Genomic DNA, 24,294 nt, shown 5'->3' on the forward strand with positions numbered 1-24,294 from the left:
TAACCTACAAAAAAACCCAGACACATGGGTAAAAAACCCAGATGCGTCTAAAATGCTATCGTTGAAAATGTTTGCGTACTAATTCAAAAATATAAACATAACTGGTTTTAATATAAAACAATTAATTACCTTACAAGACTGAAAACGGTTAAATACAACCAATACAAGAAAATTACACTGCAGCAAAATGGCTGTATAAGTAATTCTTGGACCAGTACATATCATAAAAAAACCTACAAATATATACATGACAAAACAAACACCATCACTGCATCCTTTAAACCGGTAATTGTTTTTATAAAACTGCATCATGTACGTTAGTCTTTATTCACAGTCTGATTCTACAAGATTGGTTTGAAGGTTAATTGTTGCATTGGTTTTGTGTTCTGCAAGCCTCTTTGAAGAATGTGTCTAATTTAATATTCGACTTAGCTTCTTGAAAACTAGTTTTGTGTTTATATGTATTTTTGTGTGTGAAACACATAGACTTGTTTGCATTTATCAAACAGATATTGCAACAGATACAGTAGCTACTACCTTTATTATTGTTTTAGGTATAAAAATAATTGAAATTATAAAAAACCTAGAATTGTTGGAATTCATTATTTAAAAACCCAGAAACCCAAACACCATTGGAAAAACCCAGATCTGGGTGGAAAAACCCATGAGTGGCAGCCCTGCTTGTAACAATATCGCTTTGCGCCTCTCCTTCAAGGCTTCAACGCCTTCCCCTGCGCTTCCTCCCCTACATTCTTTCCCTTCTTTATCCCTTATTCGTCGTTCCTGCTCCCTCCCCTTTCACAAGCTCCGCCCAAGTGACCGTCATCTGCGATCGGGTACGGCGCTCATTGGCCGTGGTGTTGTTCCAGGTGAATTCTGAACTGATACTAAAGTCTCTGATACTTTTCAAGTGTACTCGTTTGTCGTTCCTGATACAGGCGCGTATCAGTGACAAAGTATCAGGTTGATACGTTTCGACCCACCTCTACACCAAAGGCCACTCAACCAAAAAAAAAAAAAAAAAAGTGTAACCAAGGTGTAACCGTACACTTTAGCGTTTGTAAACGTGTTTACTTAAACATGTTCACCTGAAGTAGTTCAGGGTTTCGTGTAACCGCGCCCTAATTCCCATTAAATATGCTCATCACGAAGTTGCCACATAGACTCATTGAATATAGGTAAATGACGCATCTGACTTGTGATGACATTGTCAACACTACATTGTCTGAAAAATTATTGCAGCGTCCTTTTCTGCGTAGATACCTCTGTATCACTTACAAGAATAAATCTTTGTTTCTTAATAATAAGGATTACAGAATATCAGATTTGCTTATGGCATCAATGACAACGTAGGCCTAAATTCGGAAACGACGTGAGGTATAAAAAATCGTATGAATCGAACCTTGAATCGAGTTTATTATATAAAGCGAATATTCGTTTTCGTTGAAATTTCCTTTACCTAATCAGCATAGAAAAGAGAGCCTAATCAGTAAGATCCGCAACTAACTAGTGCATTATTACTTGTTCAGATCTTACTTTTTTATATTTTTTTTATTATGTTGCCCTCAAGGAGTATCGTGTCCTACTTTATTAGTACACGTGCTTTTTATTCAGCAGTAAATGTAAACAAAAAATGTAAAGAATCACAAATGCAAGCATGGCAAATACATGCGTACGGTGGGGTAGAGGAATTACAGTTATCCAGGTCTGCCAGAGCCCCGCAGATTACCAAACCAGATGATGTTTTGGTGGAAGTCGCAGCATCATCTGTAAATCCCATTGATGTAGCCATGTTAGGTATGGAAATATTGGTATTTTGCCATTGGCTGTTAGCGGAAAGTAATGGCGTGTGCGAACTTGTATTTTGTATTTCACTTGCCTTTATAACTTAACAAATCAGTGAGTTTTTTTTTTTTTAAATTTTAAGACTTGCAATTGGGCTCAAGCCTGATGGCAATCATCTCCAAGTTGTCTACACTTGGAAAGTCAGGGGAAATACATGAAATCCTGGAAGTGTTATGGAAATGCCTATATTTTAATTACTGTCAATTCTCGTCCATTTTTCCTTCACCCACCTAGCTGCTCTCCACTCTAGTTCCTTCAAGCATTACTGTTTTGAGTCCCATACTGCCGCAGCATACTTTAGTGTGGGGTGTACCATGGTGCTAAAAGCCTTTTCATTTACAATGCTGCTTCCTCTAAGCACCAATCCCAGCATGCCCATTGCCTGTCTGCTCTTCTTAACTACCATTTACACTGGTTCCTCTTATGCTAGGTTCCTTGCAGTATGACCCCTATGTATTTATAGCTTTTGGACTCGCCTATTACTTATCCCCCATAGTAAATCTAACCACCTTTGTCTTGCCCACATATATTTTCGACCCACTCTTACAGTCTGTTCAAATTATCCTATAACCCTGCCTTCCTCTGCATCTCTGTGTACGACACAGTCATCCGCAAGGGGTATCTTTTTATGCCCTCTCCTGTATCATTCACCATGATGGTGAAGGACTGTGGGCTGAGCACACTGCCCTGCGGCACTCCTGACATGACACATCCCTCCTTGGACAACTCATCCTCTACATGTACCCTCTGTGCCAGTGCAATCCACCCTCCTATCCCATGAGACCCACTCCACCATCTAAATCAGTTTATCGTGAGGTACCTTGTCAAATGATTTTTCGATTAAACAGGCATCTATCTGCTGTCCTATATCAACCCCCTTCACTAAATCCTCCAGCAAGCCCGCCAGCTGCGTTTTGCATGAGAAGCTCCTTCCAAACACGCACTGCCACTCATCTATCCAGTGCCTGCTATTTTCCTACCACACACCTGTGCACTTCTCATTCCATTATCTTTTCTACTTCTTTTGTGAAACTAACTGGCCTATAGCTTGCTGGGTCCTCTTTATTCCCCCTTTCTTACATACTGGTACAACCGCCTCCTTCCATTCTTACTTGATTTTACTATCCTCCAACGAATTGCTGAATAACACTTACAGGGTTCAAGATTTTGCCTCTTCTAATGAAATAAGCCTGTTGAAATGTTTACATTAGGTATGTTTTTTTAACTAATAAATTTTATTGGAAAAACAAAGTTTAACATATATTAGTAATATTTTACACTTCATCAGTGTCTCACAAATGCACAGCAATTTACTTCGTGATTTTACTTTTGCATAGCTGTTGCAGTCAATATGTATGTGTTGAAACTTCCTTTTAAATACGTATGTTTAAATATGTTTAATATTTATTTGTATTATGCTATAGGCATATTAATACCAGTCATGTATAAAGTGAAAATGATTTTACAAAGTCTTTAAATTACTTAGGCCTAAATGTTACATCTGATAACACCTGCAAAACATTTTTTTTCTAAATTGTAACATTTCTTTAACTCAAAGTATGTGAGAAGCACACAAGAGACATTTACTTGCATTCTTGGATTCTTCTCTTTCAGTTCGGATAGCTCTTGTGAGGTCACTTTTGAGGACAAGTACATTTTAAGTATATATAATTAAGTTGTATTCAAAAGCGTCCGTTATTGATCCAATCTTAAATAAAGGATTCTTTAGATTACATTTGCTGCATTTAGTGAGAAACTAGTGAAAGTATTCCCCGAATTCTATTGGCACTACCTGGTACCTATGCCAAAAAGTAAATATATTTTTGGCGGACATTATTTTGTGTTTACAAATTCTTTGCAATCTTTTTCCAAGCAATAATAATTTATGCATGCAAAGATGATTAATTTATGATATTAAATGCACAGAAAAAATGTAGACAACAGTTGACCATTTTAACTACAGACTTTTGTCACAAACCCATGGAAGGTTACGGGGGTGCATGTAAGGAGACAAGCGACTCGTCCTTCCACGAAAAGCTGCATCACGATTCTGAAAGGTTTCTCGCAACTATTAGGAAGGTCAACAACAATTGCTGTCAACTTTTAAGATATGCTTCTCATGGATTAAGGCTAAAGGGTCCTTTAAGGAAGCATTCGGAAATAGCCATAGCATGCCCCGTCATATGAGGTCGTCTTGCATGACCGAGGTGACTTAACTCTACGTTAGTTCATGTTGTTGCCAGGAGGCTATGGTTCCGGGCTGCTGGGAGTGTTGCGCCAGGTGTCATCATGCAGCCTGCAGAGGACGCTGGAGTTCCCACTGACGCTAGGCCGTGACTTTGCGGGACGAGTGGTGGGGAAAGGCCACGGCGTCAACTCCGAACTGGAGCTGGGGGACGAGGTGTGGGGCGCTGCACCACCTCACAGCCAGGGCTCTCACGCCGAACGCGTCGTCGTCAGCAAGTCGCTTGTGAGTACATGTTCCTGCGCCCAGGGTTATTGTAAAGGGGTGGACTGAGTTACGGGAAGGTTGTCAGTCTATCTTAGCATATGAGTATGATGTTAAACAGTACTTTCAACTTTACTTAAGCCCACCGCACACGGTACAATATTTTCTACTAGTTTGATTACTAGAATGCTTACTGGTTTCTGTACTGTGTAGGCTACAAGCTGAAACACTAGGTGCACTACAAGTTTCTGCTGCACACGATTCTAGCTGCCATACTAGTTTTGTTAAGAGAATATTCTCCACAACAATGAGTGTCAAAGTGACGAAAAATTACCTCAGTGACACTTCTTATTGCTTTAGATGTAGAAAGGAATAAGGAGACAAAAAGACCCTTGTGGGCAAAGAAATGGTTGTTGCGACGCAATGAAAATCGAGGCACCCAAGCAGTGATGGATGAGCTTCTCACTCTTATCACACCCTTGATAGTGAAAAAGGATACAGTTATGAGAGAAGCTATTTCTCCACGATTTAGGTTTGCACCAACGCTTAGATTTCTTGCATCTGGTACCACATTACAGGATCTAACATACTCAACTCGCATTGCTCCAAATACACTGCATGCGATTGTGACAGTTTTAGAAGAAAAGAAAGTGATAGCCTGCCCAAGCACACCATTGGAATGGGATACAGTAGCATCAGAATTCCATGTACTGTGGCAGTTTCCTCACTGCATCGGTGCTTTAGATGGAAAGCACATAAACTTTAGGCCACCAAGATGTGAGGGATCAGTGTTTCGGAATTACAAAGGGCATGACAGCATAAATTTACTTGCCTTTGTAGATGCAAAATATCAATTTCTCTTCATTGATGTTTAAAAAATGGGCGCTTGCACGATGCTTCAGTGTTCCGGGAGAGTCTTCTGGCACAAAATTTGCTTTCTGGCAACTTGAATTTGCCAGAACCTCATCCTTTGCCTGGAGGAGATACCTCCTTGACTTATGTCCTCACAGCAGATGATGCATTTCCTTTAAAGGAGAATATAATGAAGCCCTACCCAGGACACGCACTGAAGACTGAACAGCAAGAAAATAATATTTAATTATAGAGCTCGAAGGGTGGTAGAAAATACATTCGGTATACTGGCCAACAGATTCAGGGTACTATTGCAAACTATTTCTTTGTCTGTTGAAAAGGTAGAACTAATTGTGTATGCATATTGTCTGCTTTACAACTACCCTATGAAACGGAAAACACCATGGTATGTGGAAAGAGACAACCATGCTCCAACATGTGAGTTAAACTTGCAATCTATTGCAACCTATAAATAAAATAGATGTTCAAATCGAGCATTAAATGTAAGAGATCAGTTTGCTGAATACTTCTCATCTATTGGTGCAGTTCCTTGGCAAAGTCGGTGTGTGGAACAAGGAGACTACTGAAAGATGTATTAAATCAGTCAACTATTTATGATTATATTAGGCAGGTGCACTACATTAGACATAACCTTTCAAGGAGTCTTTTTAGTTTTTGCACCCTACCATACGTATATATTTATTATACACTCAGTTTAAATTTTTTCATACCTGAATATTGGTCTAATTTTTCAAGGCAACAAGAATATCATGTTATTAAGTTTGTCCTTAGATAAAAAGTTATAAGGGGCATAGTTTTCTGAGACCAGAGTGAACTATAGGATTCTTGTATAAATGAGTATATGCGAATTCAAACTGTTATGTTGTGCGGATTAAGGGTAAAATCATCATTTCACTGCCTAAAACCTGCATAATCATGTTATTTTTATTGTGTCATTACTTGTTTTATGTACCTAAATGAGTCTTATAATTTGTTTCTTAATTTGTAAACAGGTATTGCTATTTTGTAAATCTTTTGTCAAATTATGTAACAAAAGTGTTAGTAACAAAACCAATAAATACAATATATACATATTATTTTAATGAATGCACCATGACTACATCAAATTATGTTTAATACAACAAATTGCACAAATGATTTAAAGCAGGCCCTAATCACTTAAGCAGATTTTTTTGCACTTGATTGCAAATTTTTTGTCTTAGCAGCTATTACTGTTTGTACAAGTGTGTTCATCACTTCCAATTTTAATTCTTCGCTTAAAAATTCTTTCAAAAGACCTCCAAGAAACATCATACATGAATCAATTGGGCAGGATGTTTTGCTCTCAACTTTAGGGGATTCTGGGGTAGAAAGAACCCTGGCTATTGATGCAACAGCCTCAATGTACTGTTCGTCACTCTCAGACTTTTTTCTTTTTATGTTCTCATTTGACCTACTTGATGGCCCTATGTCAGCAGACACACATGATCGTTTACCTAACAAAGGAGATGCGGCAAATGAAGTACTAGCACAAGGATTAGGGTCAACAATCACTTTTGGTAAGGGCATGGGAGATGATGCTTCTATCACCACTTCATGGTCAAAATCTGTTGAAAAGAACATATCCTCTGTACTTTCCATGGCGACACTTAACTGTTCTTCAGCGAATGTTTCTTGTGTTGTAGAAATATTTGAAACACTTGATGTGGCCAATTGTGTTGATTTACTTTTCCTGGGTAGTGCATGTGTAAATCAACTATGAGTAGTACCACAGACTTGGTGTATACACCTGCAAAAAATTAAAAAATTAGTAAATAACCAACACATTTCCTGCTTTTTTTAAAATATAAATATTCATGTTTACATGCCTTGTCTAAATAAAATTGTCCATATAGGTACTCACATTATCTGTTCCTGTGCCACTTTTCAGTGAAGCTCGTCTTTTGGCATTTTCGATATATTAAATTGTGTCCGCATGTTGTACCATTTCCCTAGGCACTCTTTGACGTTAGTACCTGGCTGAACTTTGTTAACAGCGTTGCATAAAGTTGTTAATTTATGAACATTCAAAATTTTTAAAATATAATCTGTTGTTTCATAAAAAAAATTATTATATAACAACTTGCTTGAATATTATAATATATACATGAAGTTCATTCCAAACACTTGGATAAAAATATAACATTTCGAACAGTTCTTTACAAATGTATCTCTCTTTACATTCCCTAAAAAATAATGTTTGCACTGTCACACAATCATAATAAAATAATTACTAAAATATTATGTAAAATTACTATAATAAAAAACATAATTTCAATATAATTTTCATAAACACTAACTAAAGAAAAAATTCAAAAATATGAACTATCCTGAAATAAATGACACAAATATATTTACATATATAGGAAAATTTACAACAGGAAGGTTTATGTAAAAGTCTGTTTCAGGCATAGTGTACCTTGGTATGAAATTCCTGGAAACATTTTGGTACACAGAGACCCACTCCACACTCTGCACCACCATCGACTCTCCCTCCGCACTCTTTTCCCACTGGTTTTTTAACCCCTATCTGAGCACACTTTACAATATTGTGTGGCATATTTGCAGTTGAAGGCACTTTCTCAGGAAAATGACGACACAAAAACCTTGCAACTGATGTGGATGGTGACGGATTATCAGCAGCTACAGAAGCACCAAACATAGCAAATCTGTATCCTAGACACCTGATAAAATTTGCTAGTGTGATGTTCTTGCCAGATTTTTCTTTGTAAAGAATAAAGGCATTTACAACAGACGTAAAAATGTGGAAGAATCATTTCTTCCACCATTTCATTGACTTATGCTGGAAGGGGTAATAGCTGTGCAGCTGGTCTGCATGATCAACTCCAGTCTTATACATGTTATCATGTTATAGTCAAGTATTATATCTGGCTTAGGTTTATCAACATTGCCACCCTTGGACCTTACAGTAACAGTGGAACTTGTAGCCTTGTGCTTAGTGGAGAGGCAATAAACATCTCTAGTGTCTCGCCATTTTACTGTGAGAAGTGGACCATTTCTGAAAAAAATAGCTTCATTCTTCTTGAGTTTACAAGTTTGCAATTCCTTAGGCAAGCCTTTGCGGTTTTTCATAACTGTTCCTACCCCTAATGTGTTATTGTCCCACAGCATTTTGAGAAGTGCCGGACTTGTGTAGTACCGATTCATATATATACAATGTCCCTTTCCAAAATACTGTGAGCAAAGCCTTTCAACTAAAGAAACAATGGAGTTATCAACATTTCCAGAAGACCCTGTGTATACTTCACAGTTCAACACGAAGCCAGTCGCTCAGTCACATAAAACTGTTGGTTTTCGCTCTTCTCTCAGTGAAATTAAACAAGGTTATATTTATTTCTGCCACTTTATTTGCCTCCTACACTTTTCATTGTTCACAACACACTCATGTCTACTTTGCTTGTTCCTTTCTGTTGTTATCCATCCCCCCTACCACCACAACATACCAAAACTTCCCATGGTGAAACAAAACAGATGTTAAATTTAACTATTTAACATTCTCCCCATAAATTTAACTTGCAAAAATGTAAGCAAAGATTAGACATCAAATTTAACCATGAATTTTTCTACCAGACTTCTATAACAACCTACTGTCACAGCTTTGGTAAATACATCGGCCAATTGACGTTCAGTAGGACAGTACACCAAGTTAATGCCCTCCTCAATTACACGTTCACAAATGAACTTAAATCTGACATCAATATGTTTAGATCTTTTGAAAACACTGTCATTCTTAATCATCCTTATTGTACTTTGATTATCAACATTCAAATTCACGGGTATTACCTCATCAATTAGCTCCTTATACAGAGACTTCACTTAACTTACTTCCTTAACACAGTCAATTGCTGCAATAAACTCACTCTCTGCGGTACTCAGTGATATAACAGGTTGGCGTTTTGTGGACCATGAAATTGGGCCTCCTGCATACGTGATGATGTGTCCTGACGTGCTTCTTCTGGATATATCACTGGCATAATCTGCGTCACTGTAAGCTTCCATACATGTGTTGTTGTCCCGCGAGGAATACTGCAGCCCTAGATTTTGAGTACCTTGTAAATATCTAAAAATTCTTTTGACACTTTGAACATCTTCCATTGTTGGGTTATTGCTTTTCCTTGAGGCCATATTTACAGCATAGGTTATGTCTGTCCTTGTTCTGTTAGACAAGTAGAGTAGACTTCCAACTGCTTCCCTATATGGGAACTTCACACTCCCATTTAGATTATCTTCGAGGAATTCACTCATTGGAACAGCAGGTGTTTTCATAGGTTTTGAGCTGTCCATATTAAATTTTTTCAGTACCTTGGCAATGTAAGATCTTTGATGAAGACTAATGGATTCACTTGTATTTACAATTTCTATGCCAATGAAGGTTTCAGGGCTGTCAGTTATTTTAACCTCAAATTCAGTCTGGAGCTTTGTTAGAATTTCATTTATTTGAGTTATATTTTTTGAGATCACTAGTCCATCATCAACCCAAATTGCTACAAACAAATTGGCTTCACTATTTTTAAAGACAGATTTGTCAGTAGTAAGTTGTTGCATTCCTTGTTCCTTAAGGAAATCAACAAACCTTTTGTTCCTGGCACGAGGTGCTTGTTTGAGTCCATATAGGGCTTTTTTTCAGTTTAACGACACTTCCAGTTTTACTTCCAAATCCTTCAGGCAATGACATGAATATTTCCTCTTCCAGGTCTCCATAAAGGAAAGCAGTTTTTATATCAAACTGTTTAAAGGACATTTCTTTACTTTTCCCATAAGCAATGAGTAGCCTTAATGTATTTACTGATACCACAGAGCTGAAAGTTTCATCTTAATCATATCCTGCCTTTTGTTCACATCCTCTTACAACAAGCCTGGCTTTGTATCTATTGTCATTCTTGACACAAAACACCCATCTACTAGAGAGCAAGTTTTGCAGTTTCCCAACACAGCCTTCTGCCACAAATTCAAATGCTTTGTTTTTCTCCAGTGAAGATTTTTCTTCCTGAATTGCAGCCATCCACTCTTCCTTATCCTCACCAGAAACCGCTTCTTGATAAGTGAGCATGACATATTCTTGCAAATATTGTGGCCTAGTCTTCTTCCACCTTCCAAGTCCATTTTCATCGTATCTGAGAGTTCCAGTAATTTCCTGACTGGGACCACAAGATGCCTTGTCAATTTGATTTGGGGAAAATCCATGAAAAGGTTCTTCGTTTTCTTCACAATTAGGACTCTGGGTATCCACCACACTCTCACCAAGGGTAAGGGTTTCAAGTTCTCCTTCATAATCCTCAGAAAAATTCTCATTCAATTTGATTTTGTCATAAGAATTTTCCACAACAGTTACTGTAGGGTATACATCAAAAACTACATCTCTCGAAATTTCAATTTGTCTCTTCCCCTCGTTCCACAGTCTATATCCAGTTGTTGAATATCCAATCATAACTAATTTGTTGCATCTCTCATCCAATTTATTTACCTGTTTCACCTTCTTTGCATAGGCCTGTGCACCAAACAATCTTAGATTTGAAAGGTCGGGTTTTTTTCCAAACCAAAATTCTGCAGGTGTTGACACAACTGTGACCGATGGGCTTCTGTTTAATACGTAGGTTGCGGTACGCAGAGCTTCTACCCATAATTCTATCTTCATCCCAGAGTCAAACAGAAAAGCTCTAGTGTTCTCCATTAGCGCTCTATTTAGTCTCTCAGCTTTTCCGTTAAGAGTGGTATATAGGGAAGCGGCTACTCAGAATCCGGCGCGAGCAGCACAAAATACCTCTAGCCTGGGCGGAGTTTAGCCTTGGAGGAGTGGCCTACTAGGAGCGCGTCCTGGCGAAATGATGTCGGTGGAGGGGATGGACTCGGTTTACCCTCCCTCACTCCATGGTCATTCCCTCCTCATGACGGCGCGGTACGGGTCGGGATGTCTCGACAGCATTGCTACCTGCCTGCCTGCCTTCCCCGTACGAGCGGAGCGCCGCGCGAGCTAGTGGCTACACACAACGTTTCATTCAACTCAAATGTCAAATAACGCGAAAAGTATGTTTATCGTAATGGTAGCATCTTTTTTACGCGTGTGTAGTAGTTCATAAGTAAAAAAAAAAGATAAAATGCATTACTATGTTTTTGCTAAAAACACAAACTTATACATTAAATGGGAAAAGTGACATTACATCGTAATTTTCGAAGTCATGTGGATATTAAACGTTACATTTCCTCCAAGGAACATGAAATTACCTTATTCTGAAAACAAATCTTGCCGTAGATAAATATATTTTCCGAATCGATGTTATGTATTTTATATAACTCGCATCTGTCAATGATAGTTGTAAAAGCGTTTCGAAATACATACATATCATGTATTATGTTTAAAAAAAAGTGTTCGTGTTTTTATAAGATGGAATAATTTCCTTTGTAATTGTTTCACTTGTGGCATGGCAATGAGTTATGCAAGTAGCATATATTTTATTTGGACGTGGTAGAAAAATGCACTGTACAAAAAATCGTTACGGTATATAATTCCACATTTAAAAACATGTATTTATTTCACATGTAATTCATACATTTTGTTTCACACCAATAGACAATGTTCATTATGTTATAAAAGACAAAGAAATTTAAAAAGAGCACTATAAATTAAACTAACGTGCGCACGAGTTACTTCCAAGAAAGACAAATTAAAAAAAAAAAAACTGTACGGTATAATAGACATTTCAAACACAAAAATTTTATATCAATAAAACCTTTTTCAAAACAGTATATAGATGGCCTTTAGAAAGGTATTTAAGAGAAACAAGTGCTTAAATAGAAATAATTTTACAAATCCGATACAGGAAAAGACAACAGATTATTTAAACAAGTTTAGTATAATTACACACAAATTGGTTTTACCTGTGACGCACAAAAAATGTACATAAGCTTAACATTTTTAACTAGACAGGCATTTATACTATTTGATTTAATGCACACACTTTTAAAACAACAAAACACTGAATTTAATTCAGCTTACCACTGAAGAAAAATATTTTTATGGTCGCTATTATACGTTATTTAACGAAATTTATTTCGTTCCTTTTTGTAGGGACTTACAAGACAAGAAGTTTATGCATAGCCTACCGAACACTCTTTTTAGGAAATTCTCTTGTTTCTCATTTACAAATTTTACAAAATTTCTCAATTGGCTGCCAAATGAATTAATTTCTTTCAAACTAAGTAACAGTTAAGACCACCTCAGTATTTATTCACCTAAACAAGCAATGTCTTATATAATTTTAAAGCACCATTGCTCACTTTTTAGCATTTAAGCATTCTGGAAAGCTTAACCCAGCTTTAAAATTTACATTATAGATAAGACATATTATTTTTTTTACATATCCAAAATAATTACGGTAATGATTCTCTAGGTAGGCAATGAACGTGACCACACGGGCTATACTTTCTTATGCACATGTAGGTGCTGGCATACTAAAAATGAAGGTTCATGAAAATTCTTGTCATGGTTAAACGTTCTGGAAACAATGAGCAAGAATAATTTCCAGTATGAAAGGTGATAGTCTATGAAGCTAAGTGGGCAGGCTACGTAGACTGATAAATCACAGGTCACTATAAAAATTATTTTGAATGATTATCCAAGACCAACATTTTCTTGAAAGTTCTGCAAAAGCTTGAAAAATGTTCACGTTTAATGTAATCAGATGTAATATTCGGTTTTGTTTTGGACGATCTTCGTTTTCCCATGCATTTTATCTTATGGCTTCTGATAGCCTCTGTTATGTGCGGTGGATCCCGAATTTCCATATTTCTTGTGTGTCTATGATCAACTAATTCCGGAAGAACGCATTGTGTGTAAAATAAAACGAGTTTTGGCTCCATTTTTTCTTTCCAGAATGTGTCGTCTCTGAAAATTTCCAATACTTTTACTTTCTTATGGCTCGAAGTCCAGATGCCAAACAAGCAAATATACCTTCTGGTTATGTGAAGCTGACCCTGGACTTGGTAGAAATATTCATGATCTTTTTTTAACGAAATGACAGTAGTACTTTCTTCAGAAAATTTCTTTATTTTGCCTTCTCGCATGACTTCATTTATGTCCATTCCATATGCCGAAGCAGGACACTTTATTTCTACGAAACAGTATTCGCCAACAAGGCCATCGGGTGTTGCGGCAAGAAATGGGTGTTCTTGGTCAATAAAAAGACCAGCTTTACTTATATTAATTTTTTCCTGGTCTTCTAGCCGTTTGATGGCTATTTCTTCGGACTGCCTGCCATGTTGTACTGCTGGAACATTAAGTATGCCATGAGAGTATATTATGGCTCTTACTAGGTTCTTGCAGCTTGTTGTTGGCTTCATACGTATCACCCTCCCGAATTTTAAATCTGTCAATAGTTTCCGTCTCATTTCCAGCCATTCTCCACTTCCTGCTTGTAGTATCGTTTCTCTTTCTATTTGACGGCGTTCTTCATCAGTTTTCTGAATGGACTGTAATAATCTGGTTTCTTCTTGTTGGTATACATCCACTGGCATGTCTGGTTGCTGGCACTGCGGCCCATAATCTTTGTCACTGATTGCTTGGGCTAGAGATTTCCTAAAATCAATTCTTCTGCACTTTTTATTATTTCGTATTTTTTTAATTCTAGCTTCGTGCTTAAGTTCCAATTTTTTTGCAACTTTTTTAGGGCTGATACCATCCTGCATTGTCTTGTGAAGAATGTAATGTGGCATTCTCGTATTGTGTGCTACCACAGCAGCAGCACATCTTCCCTGGTATGACCTTCTGGTGGTATAGTTTATACGCTTACCACAAGAAAACTTAGCAATGACATTCTGGTGATATAGTTTATACGCTTACCACCAGAAAACTTAGCAATGACCGAATTGAAGTGTTCTGCAGCATTATTATTAACATCAAATAATAGCTACGTGCCTGTGTAGACAAATAAACAGCAGCATTCCCGTCCATAGGCCGTATTATTTTCATAAATATCCGAAATTTTCGAAAGCAAATGATTGTAACTAGAGAAAAGTAGATAATAACCAACAGTACATACTATATTTCAACCGATTGTATTTATATTTTGTTAATTTCTGCATGTTATGTAGTAAAAAAATTAATTTCCCATTATGTTTGGGTGAGGAGCATGGGTGAAATGTGTACTATGTGATTCCCCGAATATCCATTAACATATTTGCAGTAACAAGAGGGCAGTTTAATTTCACAGGTGTTGCTGTTAGTGCGAATAAAATACAGCTACAGTGAACTTGGCACAAGTAGGTTCTTGCGAAAAGCCGATTTCCTGTACCAGTTCTGTAAGGAGAATATGCAATTAACACAAGTGATTCACGTCCTTGGCACTGGCTACAGCTTGAAGTATCTGCTGTATAAAATATCGACTTCTCTTGCAGCCGAGTACTGCAGGATAGCAGGTAAAGAAAGTGGGACTGGCAGTTGTTCAAATAGGTTCAAACGTTTTATTACAAAAATTCTAAATCAGCGATAAATGTTTGTTCTAAATACCTTTCTTTCCTGTTGAACACTGCTCATTTCATACGCCATTTTATTAGCTGATTCAGAGTTTTCAACGATGTTGATGTTTTCTATGATGATGGTGTCAGACACTTCCGTGGACCAATGAAAAACACCGGCTTCCGTTTCCAGCAGTTGGATTGGTAGGTGAAGTATGGCGTACGATTTGGTGACTGTCCTGCAAAGATTAAAACAAAATATATTTGTGACATGTCGAGTATCAAAATTCCAAAAGTAATGAAATTTCCTATTTTGGCTCTGATATTTGAGTACAATTTTATAGTTGTGTGTTCCGCTCAAAATGTTGATGAATTACTCTTTAAAGGTAGTGATATATTCAGTTAATTCTATAATCCTGCCTATGAACACTACCACTGTTCGCAAACTAATCAGTAAATGTGGGATATGATGTAAGAGAGTTTTATTGTACACTAATATGACAAGTCTAATTCCAGAATGTAGGCACAGCACGAGATACGGGCATACACATGCATGCACGTACAAACTTGCATACAAACAAGTAACATTCAAAAACAATAAATGCCTACGTGGAACAGTAATAATTTATGTCATAATATATTTACTGAATGTTTTGTTTGCAGGAGAGCCATATTGTATATCGTCCTTTACTATAAAGCCTACTAGGCGAAAATTTTTCGCACTCAATATTTTTTTAAAAGGAAACATGGACAGTCACCCAATGACGCACTTGAATATTACAACATAACAGCAGTAAGGATTCCTGGCGTTTTTCCAGCCATGCGGCTACCACAAGTAACACAATAATTTGTTGATAGTCGAACGCATTTGTAAACTGAGACACGCTCAAACAAGGGAAATGAGGTGGGGGATGAAGAAACTGTCTTTTGGAACCGAACACAGTGAGTCATCACTAGCTTGCCTTCCATTCTCGCAATTATTCCCCCACCCTCATAACTTCGCCCATACTGATTTATTTAATTATCTTTCGGCTTGTTTTATAATAGCACTAGTATTTTCCACATCACATGGACTCTTAAAGGACTAAATTAATGTCCTATTAGTTCACTTTCTAAAATTACTAATTGAAATTGATAATCGATGACGTATGTATGGTCTTCAAGCCATAATAACTTCCGATGACTTACATACAACAGTAATAACGAGTATCTAACTTTTTTTTAATCTGTCCATAACACTATATATGTTTTTCCAAGAACAAATCCATAGAAGTTCAATTACTGGACTGATAATTATTTATATGAAAAATTTAGGCCTTTCATTAGACTCCGAATGTAATAAAATGCTAATTCTAAATGTTATCGTTAGATACAGTTCGCAGTTTGTGTAATATAAAGCACTGGCTACCTACTCCTCATAAGGATTCAGAACCATATTTTCATTCCCTGCGTTGCTTGATCCTGGTAAAGAAAAATGAGCCGTCAATTTAGCTGTTTGGGGATCAGTTACTGTGTGCTGTTGACTTCCTCTTGAACTGCACCATATTCTTCAACTCTTCGGATTTTTCTAAAAAATTAAATGTATTGTGCAAACTAAGTTGTAAAATATGTTTCTTAAAATAGTTTTTAGCCGGGGTTGGAATTCTCCGGTGTTCTTTTACATTAATAAAAGAAAAATTAATATCAGTATCGCTATATCTTACCTTTGTTTCTGGTACTCAATCAGAGCCGTTGCAATTCTTTTCTTCCGTTTCGCACTTAAATAAAGTCGCCCTAACTTACCGATTTGCTGGTCTTGCTTTTTTTTCCATGCGTACCGACTGACAGAAAATTGCGTCTTTTTTATATTATGCGAAAGCTCACAAACAGCATTAACAAACCATTGAACGAATCAACAGACTTTAATATCTTGTACAATGTAGGTTGCTACCGAGTGAAGATTCTTTTCATAGTCCAGGAAAGATATGAAAAAAAACATGGGCAAATTGCAAGAAAAGGTTTTTTTACATCAAAATTTGCAGAAAAATTCGTACAATAACATATCCAAAATCCACCGAAATCCACTTTCTTTTGGTAACTTTTTTCCGGGTTTTGTCCCGAAAAAACGCGGGAAAAAAAAAAACAACTCAAAAACTGTGCATCTGACGACAAAACCTGTAGAGGCAAAAATTAAAGAACATTTACTTTTTCATTACATATTCAAAGTTCAAGAAAATCCGCTTATAACTTCTGCTTCGTTTTCTGGGATTAGTCCAGGAAAAATATTAAAAATGAAATAAATGGAAAATTGTGCACTTTACAGCATAATGGTTTAGGAAAAATATAAAGGAAACAATGTTTTTCATACTATATTAGAATTTCACACAGATCAACTTATAATTGTTTTATTTTGTTTTCCAGGAAATGTCCTGGAAAAAAGTTATAATAAAACGGAAACTGTGCACCGTACTTCAAAATAAATCGTAAATTAAATTAAGGGCAAAAAAATTGCATTATATAATTGACCTTTATCAAAATTTGCTTAAAATTTATGTACTATTGTCCTGGTATAGTTACTATTTATACGATTGAATTCCCATTCCCTTGTACTGAGTGATTTTATGTATCCATGTGTTATAACTCTGCAAGCTCGGTGATGAAATTTGTAGTAATATTCTTTTCTTCCATGCATTCATGGGATGTGACACAACATCACACATCTATGATATAGGAAAGGGGGAAATATTTGATCTGCTCCAGAATGACAGTGCCTTCAGGCAACTTGCGAAAGTACTTTCGATAGTATTCCCAGTGTGTCATTGAAGACATTGTAAAATCGGGAGAACAGCTGCTAGAACGCCTGTACAATGGGTCGAGAAGTGACACACTCGACACTTTGCGTTTTAAAGTGTTTAGTGAGAAAGCAGCTACTAAGTTTCAAATGTGTACAACCAGAACAGTTACCTCCAACTAGTGCTTCAGCTCGTTTCCATTTTCTATCAGATACAAGAATGGAAGGGAATAAAGATGAATCCAGAATGGTGATGGAGAAAATGTGGCCACCTTCTCTTGCCAATTTCGACAGTCAAGTCAACAGCTCCGGAATGCCTTTTGAAGGTAATCAGGTGCACTTGCAAGGAAGATGGTTGCGGTGCATCCAAATGCAGTTGTAGGAAACACGGCATCTCATGTTCTTCGGCTTGTGGAAACTGTCATGGATCAACCTGTAAAACCGGCGTGAATTACCTCCCGAGGACTGCAATTACTGTGATGGCTTTTAAGGCAGGGTGTTCCTACATATCCATGCATGTTTATTCAGTATTGTTTGTTGCAGAGTGCATCCCAATGTGTGTATATTTTTCTAATTCTTCTCGAAACAGGTCACTGGAAATCTTGTGTAAATTTAATTGTATGTATGGTATGTTTTGTGAGAATGGACGTGTCGAATATTTCTTTCAAACGATAAGCAGTTGAAATGAGTCTGATTTTTTTTTCTGGAAAATAATTTTGGTAGATTTCAAAAACGTTTTAACACATCACTAACTGAAAAAGGAATATAATTTAAGTGACTTTAAAATATATTATGGAAAATGAATATAGTTCGGATCTGACATAATTTGACATGGGATAAAATGCTTTCTGTTATTTAGCCTACATATTCAATACTTTTTCCGTGGCCGATCACAAAATAAAATCTATTTACCAGATTTCAGTGAATTTAGGATCTAGTATAATAAATCTTGTGTGCTTCTGTTTGTCCCACCGAAACTTTTTTAATACGATGTTCCGTTTTCGTTTTATTGAAATTTTAAAGATTTTCCAGGACGAGTCACAAAAAAACTATATACATATGACAATATACCTATATATTTATATATATATATATATATATATATATATATATGAGCATATTTTGGTGAATTGAAATTATATTTAATACAAAAAAAAAGTCTTTCATTTAAGTGACGACTTTCTTTGACGTATGTACAACGTTTTCGTTTTGTCTTTTTTTTTCCAGGAAATTTTCTGGAAAACCAAAAACCTATTTTGTGTTGATTTTTGTGAATTTTTAATATATTATAAAAATCGTTGTGTACTTTAACTTTGTCCTGAAACATTTTGCTGTAAAATGTGCCATTTTCAATTTATTTCAATATTTTAGGTTTTTCCGGGACGAATTCCAGAAAACAAAATAGTAGTTATCAGTGGATTTTTGTACATTTTTGATATGTTTTGGAAAATTTGGCTCTCTTTAATTTTAGTATTTATACCTTTCTTCGTAGAACACACCGTTTTTCAGTTATTAATTTATTCCGCATTTTTTCGGGACAAATCCTGTAAAAAACGTTACCAAAATTAAGTGGATTTCGGTGGATTTTGGATATGTTATTCTACGGATTATTCTGCAAATTTTGATATAATAAAACCTTTTCTTGCAATTTGTCCATAAATCGACCCCTTTTTCTTATAAAATGCCTGGACTATCAAGCTACTCGCCAAGGAAATCGTCTGTCCCACGAATCCTTCAGAGAAACGGTGTTGCTGTGTAGCAGGAGAAGGGAGGAGGGATGAGGGAGGTTTATCACCGTTACAGATCAGCACTTCCCCTACAGCGGGCGACGTTGAGGCGTGTCAGTGTCATCCCCACCCTGCTCGTCTTCCCGGAGCTTGGCGTCAACTTTCACGTCGAACAGCACAAGGCAGACACTAAAAATGCCAAATTAGCCAGTTTTCCTAACCAAATACACTGATATTTAATGCTGTGACCTTATACTTTTAATATACCATTTTGTTCAGAAAAATATAATCTTTTCCAATATAGATTCAAATTTTCATTTTTCTCATCGAATAACTAGAAATTCGTCAACGAATTCCTTGTTTTTACCATTTTTTAAAATATATTTTGCGTCACGATTTCCAAAATATAAAACTATATTGGAAAAACTGCATTACTTTTCTCGTCAGATTAATAATCTGGATGCTGTAGCTATCATAATTCTCGAGAAAATAGGCTAGCAGTGGACGCATGTATAACTGGTTTTAAAAAGGGGTATATACCACTCTTAAGCTGTGGAGTTGCCACAGGAGCATAGTCCATTATAATCCCCTTCTCCTGACACCAGTCGTTGAAATCTCCAGAATTATACTCACCAACCCTATCACATCTGATTTTGTGAACCTTGAGGTTCCATTTAGACTCAGCTTGGGCAACATAGGCACGGGTGGCTTCAAAAACATCAGATTTATTTTTTATCAAAGTCACCATAGCAAAATGTGTATAGTCATCCAAATAAGTAATAAAATATTTGAATCCATCCCATGTGGTGTCTAGAGGTCCACACACATCTGTATGTATTACCTTCAGTGGTCTTGTTGCCCGGTCTCTTTCTTTTCCAAAGGGTTTTCTTGTTTGTTTTGACCTCAAACATGTCACACACAGAGTTTTCCTCGCAGAAAAGTTCAGATGTTATAATCCAGTTGACATCTCAGTCAGTTTTTTCATGTTTTCAAAATTCAGGTGTCCAAGATTTTTATGCCATTCATTTATGTCTTCAGTTTGTTAACATTCTGATAAAAGAGTGTTTTCACAGCCAGTCATTTTTACACTTTACAGCCCAGCACTATCCTTATAACCTATAATCTTAGTTACACTCTTGGAAATTTCTACTCTATCCTCAGTAAACTTTACAACACCTCCATTTTCAGTAATTTTGTTCACTGACATCAAGTTCTTTGTCAACTCAGGCACATACAACACATCCTTCAACAGACACTCCTGATACTGTATGTCACCTTTAATCTCTGCATTTAGATTTTAATTTATTTTGGATGTCACAATTTCAGAGTTAATATCACTGGTATTAAACAACGAACAGCTGGTATTAATCATGTGTGAAGTACACCCCAAGTCCAATATCCATGCTCCCTCATGGTTTTTATTACTTACTTCAGTTAAGAATGCAACTTTGTATCCATCTTGTTTCACCGGTTTATTTCTGTTCTTAAAGTAACAGTTCTGTTCAGTGTGATTTTCTTTTCTATAAATTTTACACCCTTTTGGTTTTTGAACACAGTTCCTAGCAAAATGACCTCTATTATTACACCTATAACACACAATGTCCTTATTTACAGTCTTGAATGCAACATTGTCACATGCACTGGAGGGACACAGCTCATCTTCTGCTAACAACCTCGCAGTCAGATTTGTGAGAGTCTTAGCACTCTTTGGAGTAGATTCCCAAGCAGTTAAAAAGTAATTAAATCGACCAGGTAATGACGATAGAATTTTCCCTATCATTGTCTCGTCATCAACTGTATGTCCTACACTTTTCAGTTTAACTGTGACGTCGTCCGGGCCTGCGGCCCCTTTGAGCCCGATATGACACCGCCCAACCACCGTTTCAGTTCAAACCTCCCGCTCGTGCGTGCGTGTGTGCGTGTGTTTCCAGCCCGGCAAGAGGGCGCCTAGCTGCAGTGCGCCGCACCCCTAAGTATGCTAATTAATATTGTAAACCTTTTTCTTTTATTCTCTTGCCCCAGTGTCTTGTTGCAGTGTAATCATGTGTTTCTCCAGTTTAAATATTACAATTAATTATAAAACTATAGACGTTGCCCGGGCGGACCCGAATAGGCACGGACTTGGACGAGGGTAGAAATGTTTTAGAATAATTCTTAATAACTACGTAAACATTAATGTATTTTAAATTGCCAGTAATTTTTATATAATTATTAATGTAATCTATTATTTACTTAACTTTCGCTGGGGCACGGAATCGCAGAGTGTTGTAACGGTAATTGTGTTCGGCGCGAAGGGCGCCATGTTGCCACCTGCAAACCATGATCTCACCCCAGTCGTTCTCTCCCGCCAGCCGAGGGCGGTCGTGTCGCTGCCTTGCGGCGACCACGTGCGTGGTCAGCCTCCTCTAAGCCGATTCGTGCCTCGGGCGTTTTCTTAGTTGTATCAGTGAAGGAACGTGTACGGAAATAAATTGTGAGTACAATAAACCATTTAACTGTGTTACGTGTCTTTGTGTTCGGGGGACCACGTGGGACCCCAACCTGGTCGGCGGCGTGTGGGACGCCCTGAGAGCCCACTGCGTGGTAGAAGCGTGCCCGATGCTGAGAGCGGGCTTAGGTAGGGTCGAGAGCGGCGCATTTAATATCTAGAGGGCCAAATATCTCGCCGCACACGGGCCACGTAACGCCCTGAGTTAGAGTCTCTCGCCGGGTCCACGTGCCCACTCACGTGGTGGCGCCCACTATTTAGTACCGATAATTTCTCCATAACACCGTACGCCCTCAACTGATATATTTTGAAGTTCTGAGAGGCCTGCCGCAACATTTTCAATTTTGTAATTGAAAAAACTTTGAAGCAAAAACTTTTATTTTGGCTACTGTCTCTTTCATAGATCGAGCACAGTTTCTCAAAAATCTCTTTGGCGGTATCACAAGACATAATGAATTGGATATTCCCTTTGTCAACCATTGTGATAATATATTTTTGAGCCTTTGCATCCTTCTTAACCCACTCTTTATTTTTTTCATCTGCATCCTGACCGGTATTAGTTATCACTTCATACAATTCAGCCGCTTTAAGCAGCACACTTATTTGGAATTTCCACATACTAAAGTTTGAGAGACCTGTAAGCTTCTCTACATGGCCAAAATCATCAGATGCTGTAGCCATTTTCCTTCACGTGTTGCAGTTTCACACTTGACCTAAATCACTGAGAGCAACTTCCTGGGCCCATAACCTGTTGGTTTTCGCTCTTCTCTCAGTGAAATTAAACAAGGTTATATTTATTTCTGCCACTTTATTTGCCTCCTACACTTTTCATTGTTCACAACACACTCATGTCTACTTTGCTTGTTCCTTTCTGTTGTTATCCATCCCCCCTACCACCACAACATACCAAAACTTCCCATGGAGAAACAAAACAGATGTTAAATTTAACTATTTAACTATTTAACAAATACATACAGTTTCAAACCATACTTGTTTGGTTTGTTCTTGATGTAAACTCTAAAACTTACCTTGCCGTGAAATGGACACATCGCTTCGTCTATTGTTAGATTTGCATGGGGTGCCAAGAAAGTTTTGCATTTCTGAACAAAATTGTCAAAAAAGGGTCTTATTTTGTGTAGTGGATCATGGTTTGTTTGGCCTCTGGCTATGTAACTGGCATTTTCGTTCACATGCAACATGAATAGAATTGATGAAAATTTATCTGGACTCAACATTTTGCTAGAAAATGACGTCTGGAGGAATGGTTCGGTAGACCAATAATCACTAAGCTTAGGGAGTTTTACAATGCACATATGCAGGATGATAGAAAAAAAACTATCGAGTTCATGCAATTTTACAGTGCACCTTTTATGCCAGATCGAACTTTTTTTAGTTTGTTTTGTTGCTTCATTCTATTAATTGATGTGGCAGCATACCAATTTGTTTCTGTTTTTATTTTTTTTATGCTTTCATTATCCAAAAAAATACTGAAACATTCCCGCTCATCACACTCCTGACTGAGAGGAGCGGAGACACCGCACTGCTCTTCAAATACAGGCAGCTGAGGCTGATCATCATTTCTAGACCACTCAGAAGCACGCGTAACAACATTTCCAGCAGGAGCATTTCCTCCCACAGCTCGTAAATTACCGTCTGGTGTGGGACTTTCAGAACCTGTAATTCAAAAATAAATGTTCTGAAATTTCGTATGACAAAATTTCTCCAGCTAGCAACAAAATAAGCATAAACGTTCATCACGTAAGTTATTTGAATGTACATCTAAAATTTTCAAAATATATGATTTTTTGTTCTGTTTTTTCAGTCAAAAGCTTTATAATGTATCAGAGAACGCACCGATCGTGCACTTTCTCGTGCAGCTACAAAATTGCTGTCAGTTAGGCTTTTAGAAGCTGAAATATAAAAATTGTCTCATCTAGACTATCGCCGTATATTTTACAGTATATTTTTGCATAAACTATGCCCTCAGCAAACTTGTTTTGACTCTACTATAATTGCAAGGTAAAATATAGTATATTTGCACTATTATTTACGGTCTCTGAAAAGTACAGCAACATTTCATACCTGATTCAGCATCACTTGAATTTCTTTCAGGCACGAATGAAGGATCCAAGTCACTATCATCAACTTCAGAGCCAGAATCAGCACATAAAACATTCAAAACTTCATCAACGTTTTCTTTCTCAGACATTGTTACAGATGCCGCCAAACTAGTTTATAATACAAACCGCGCTGTGTAGTACTCAATGTAGTCTGATACACCATGAGACATCGCACGCTATGTACCATCTCTTCTCTGAACTAAGAGTCCGCTCCTGCGATCTGTGTATTTCAATGTGAACGAAAAGCTTCAGAGAACACTGCAGAATGAACGATGCACGTAAAACACATGGGCATATTTGTTTAAAACAAGGTTAAAGTAGCGCTCGTATGGCATGCGGGCATCGTTCAGAGCATTAAAAAATGTTGCTCGTAACATATACGGGCATCATGTTGAATGTGTTAAAAGTGTAAACAACCCCTCGTGCTGTTTTTGTGAGTTCTGATTGGCCACTCCTTAAATATTGGAACACACCAAGCAACGAAAATAGGACTCTGTCTATTACGCAAAACCAATAGCCCAGCTCGTACAGCT

At 37.2% G+C, this 24,294-nt stretch overlaps 1 protein-coding gene across 1 annotated transcript in view; it reads left to right on the top strand.

The window, feature by feature from the left end:
• The first annotated feature begins 1,358 nt into the window (after positions 1-1,358).
• The window catches only part of LOC134540170 (reticulon-4-interacting protein 1 homolog, mitochondrial), a 93,886-nt gene continuing 70,950 nt past the window's right edge, over positions 1,359-24,294 (top strand). The window contains exons 1-2 of the mRNA XM_063382724.1: positions 1,359-1,797; positions 4,089-4,315. Of these exons, the coding sequence (XP_063238794.1) occupies positions 1,557-1,797; positions 4,089-4,315 (468 nt within the window). The 5' untranslated portion in view covers positions 1,359-1,556. The remainder of the gene's footprint in view (positions 1,798-4,088; positions 4,316-24,294) is intronic.

The sequence above is a fragment of the Bacillus rossius genome, chromosome 1 (assembly GCF_032445375.1).
Source record: "Bacillus rossius redtenbacheri isolate Brsri chromosome 1, Brsri_v3, whole genome shotgun sequence".
NCBI classification, from domain to species: Eukaryota; Metazoa; Arthropoda; class Insecta; order Phasmatodea; family Bacillidae; genus Bacillus; species Bacillus rossius.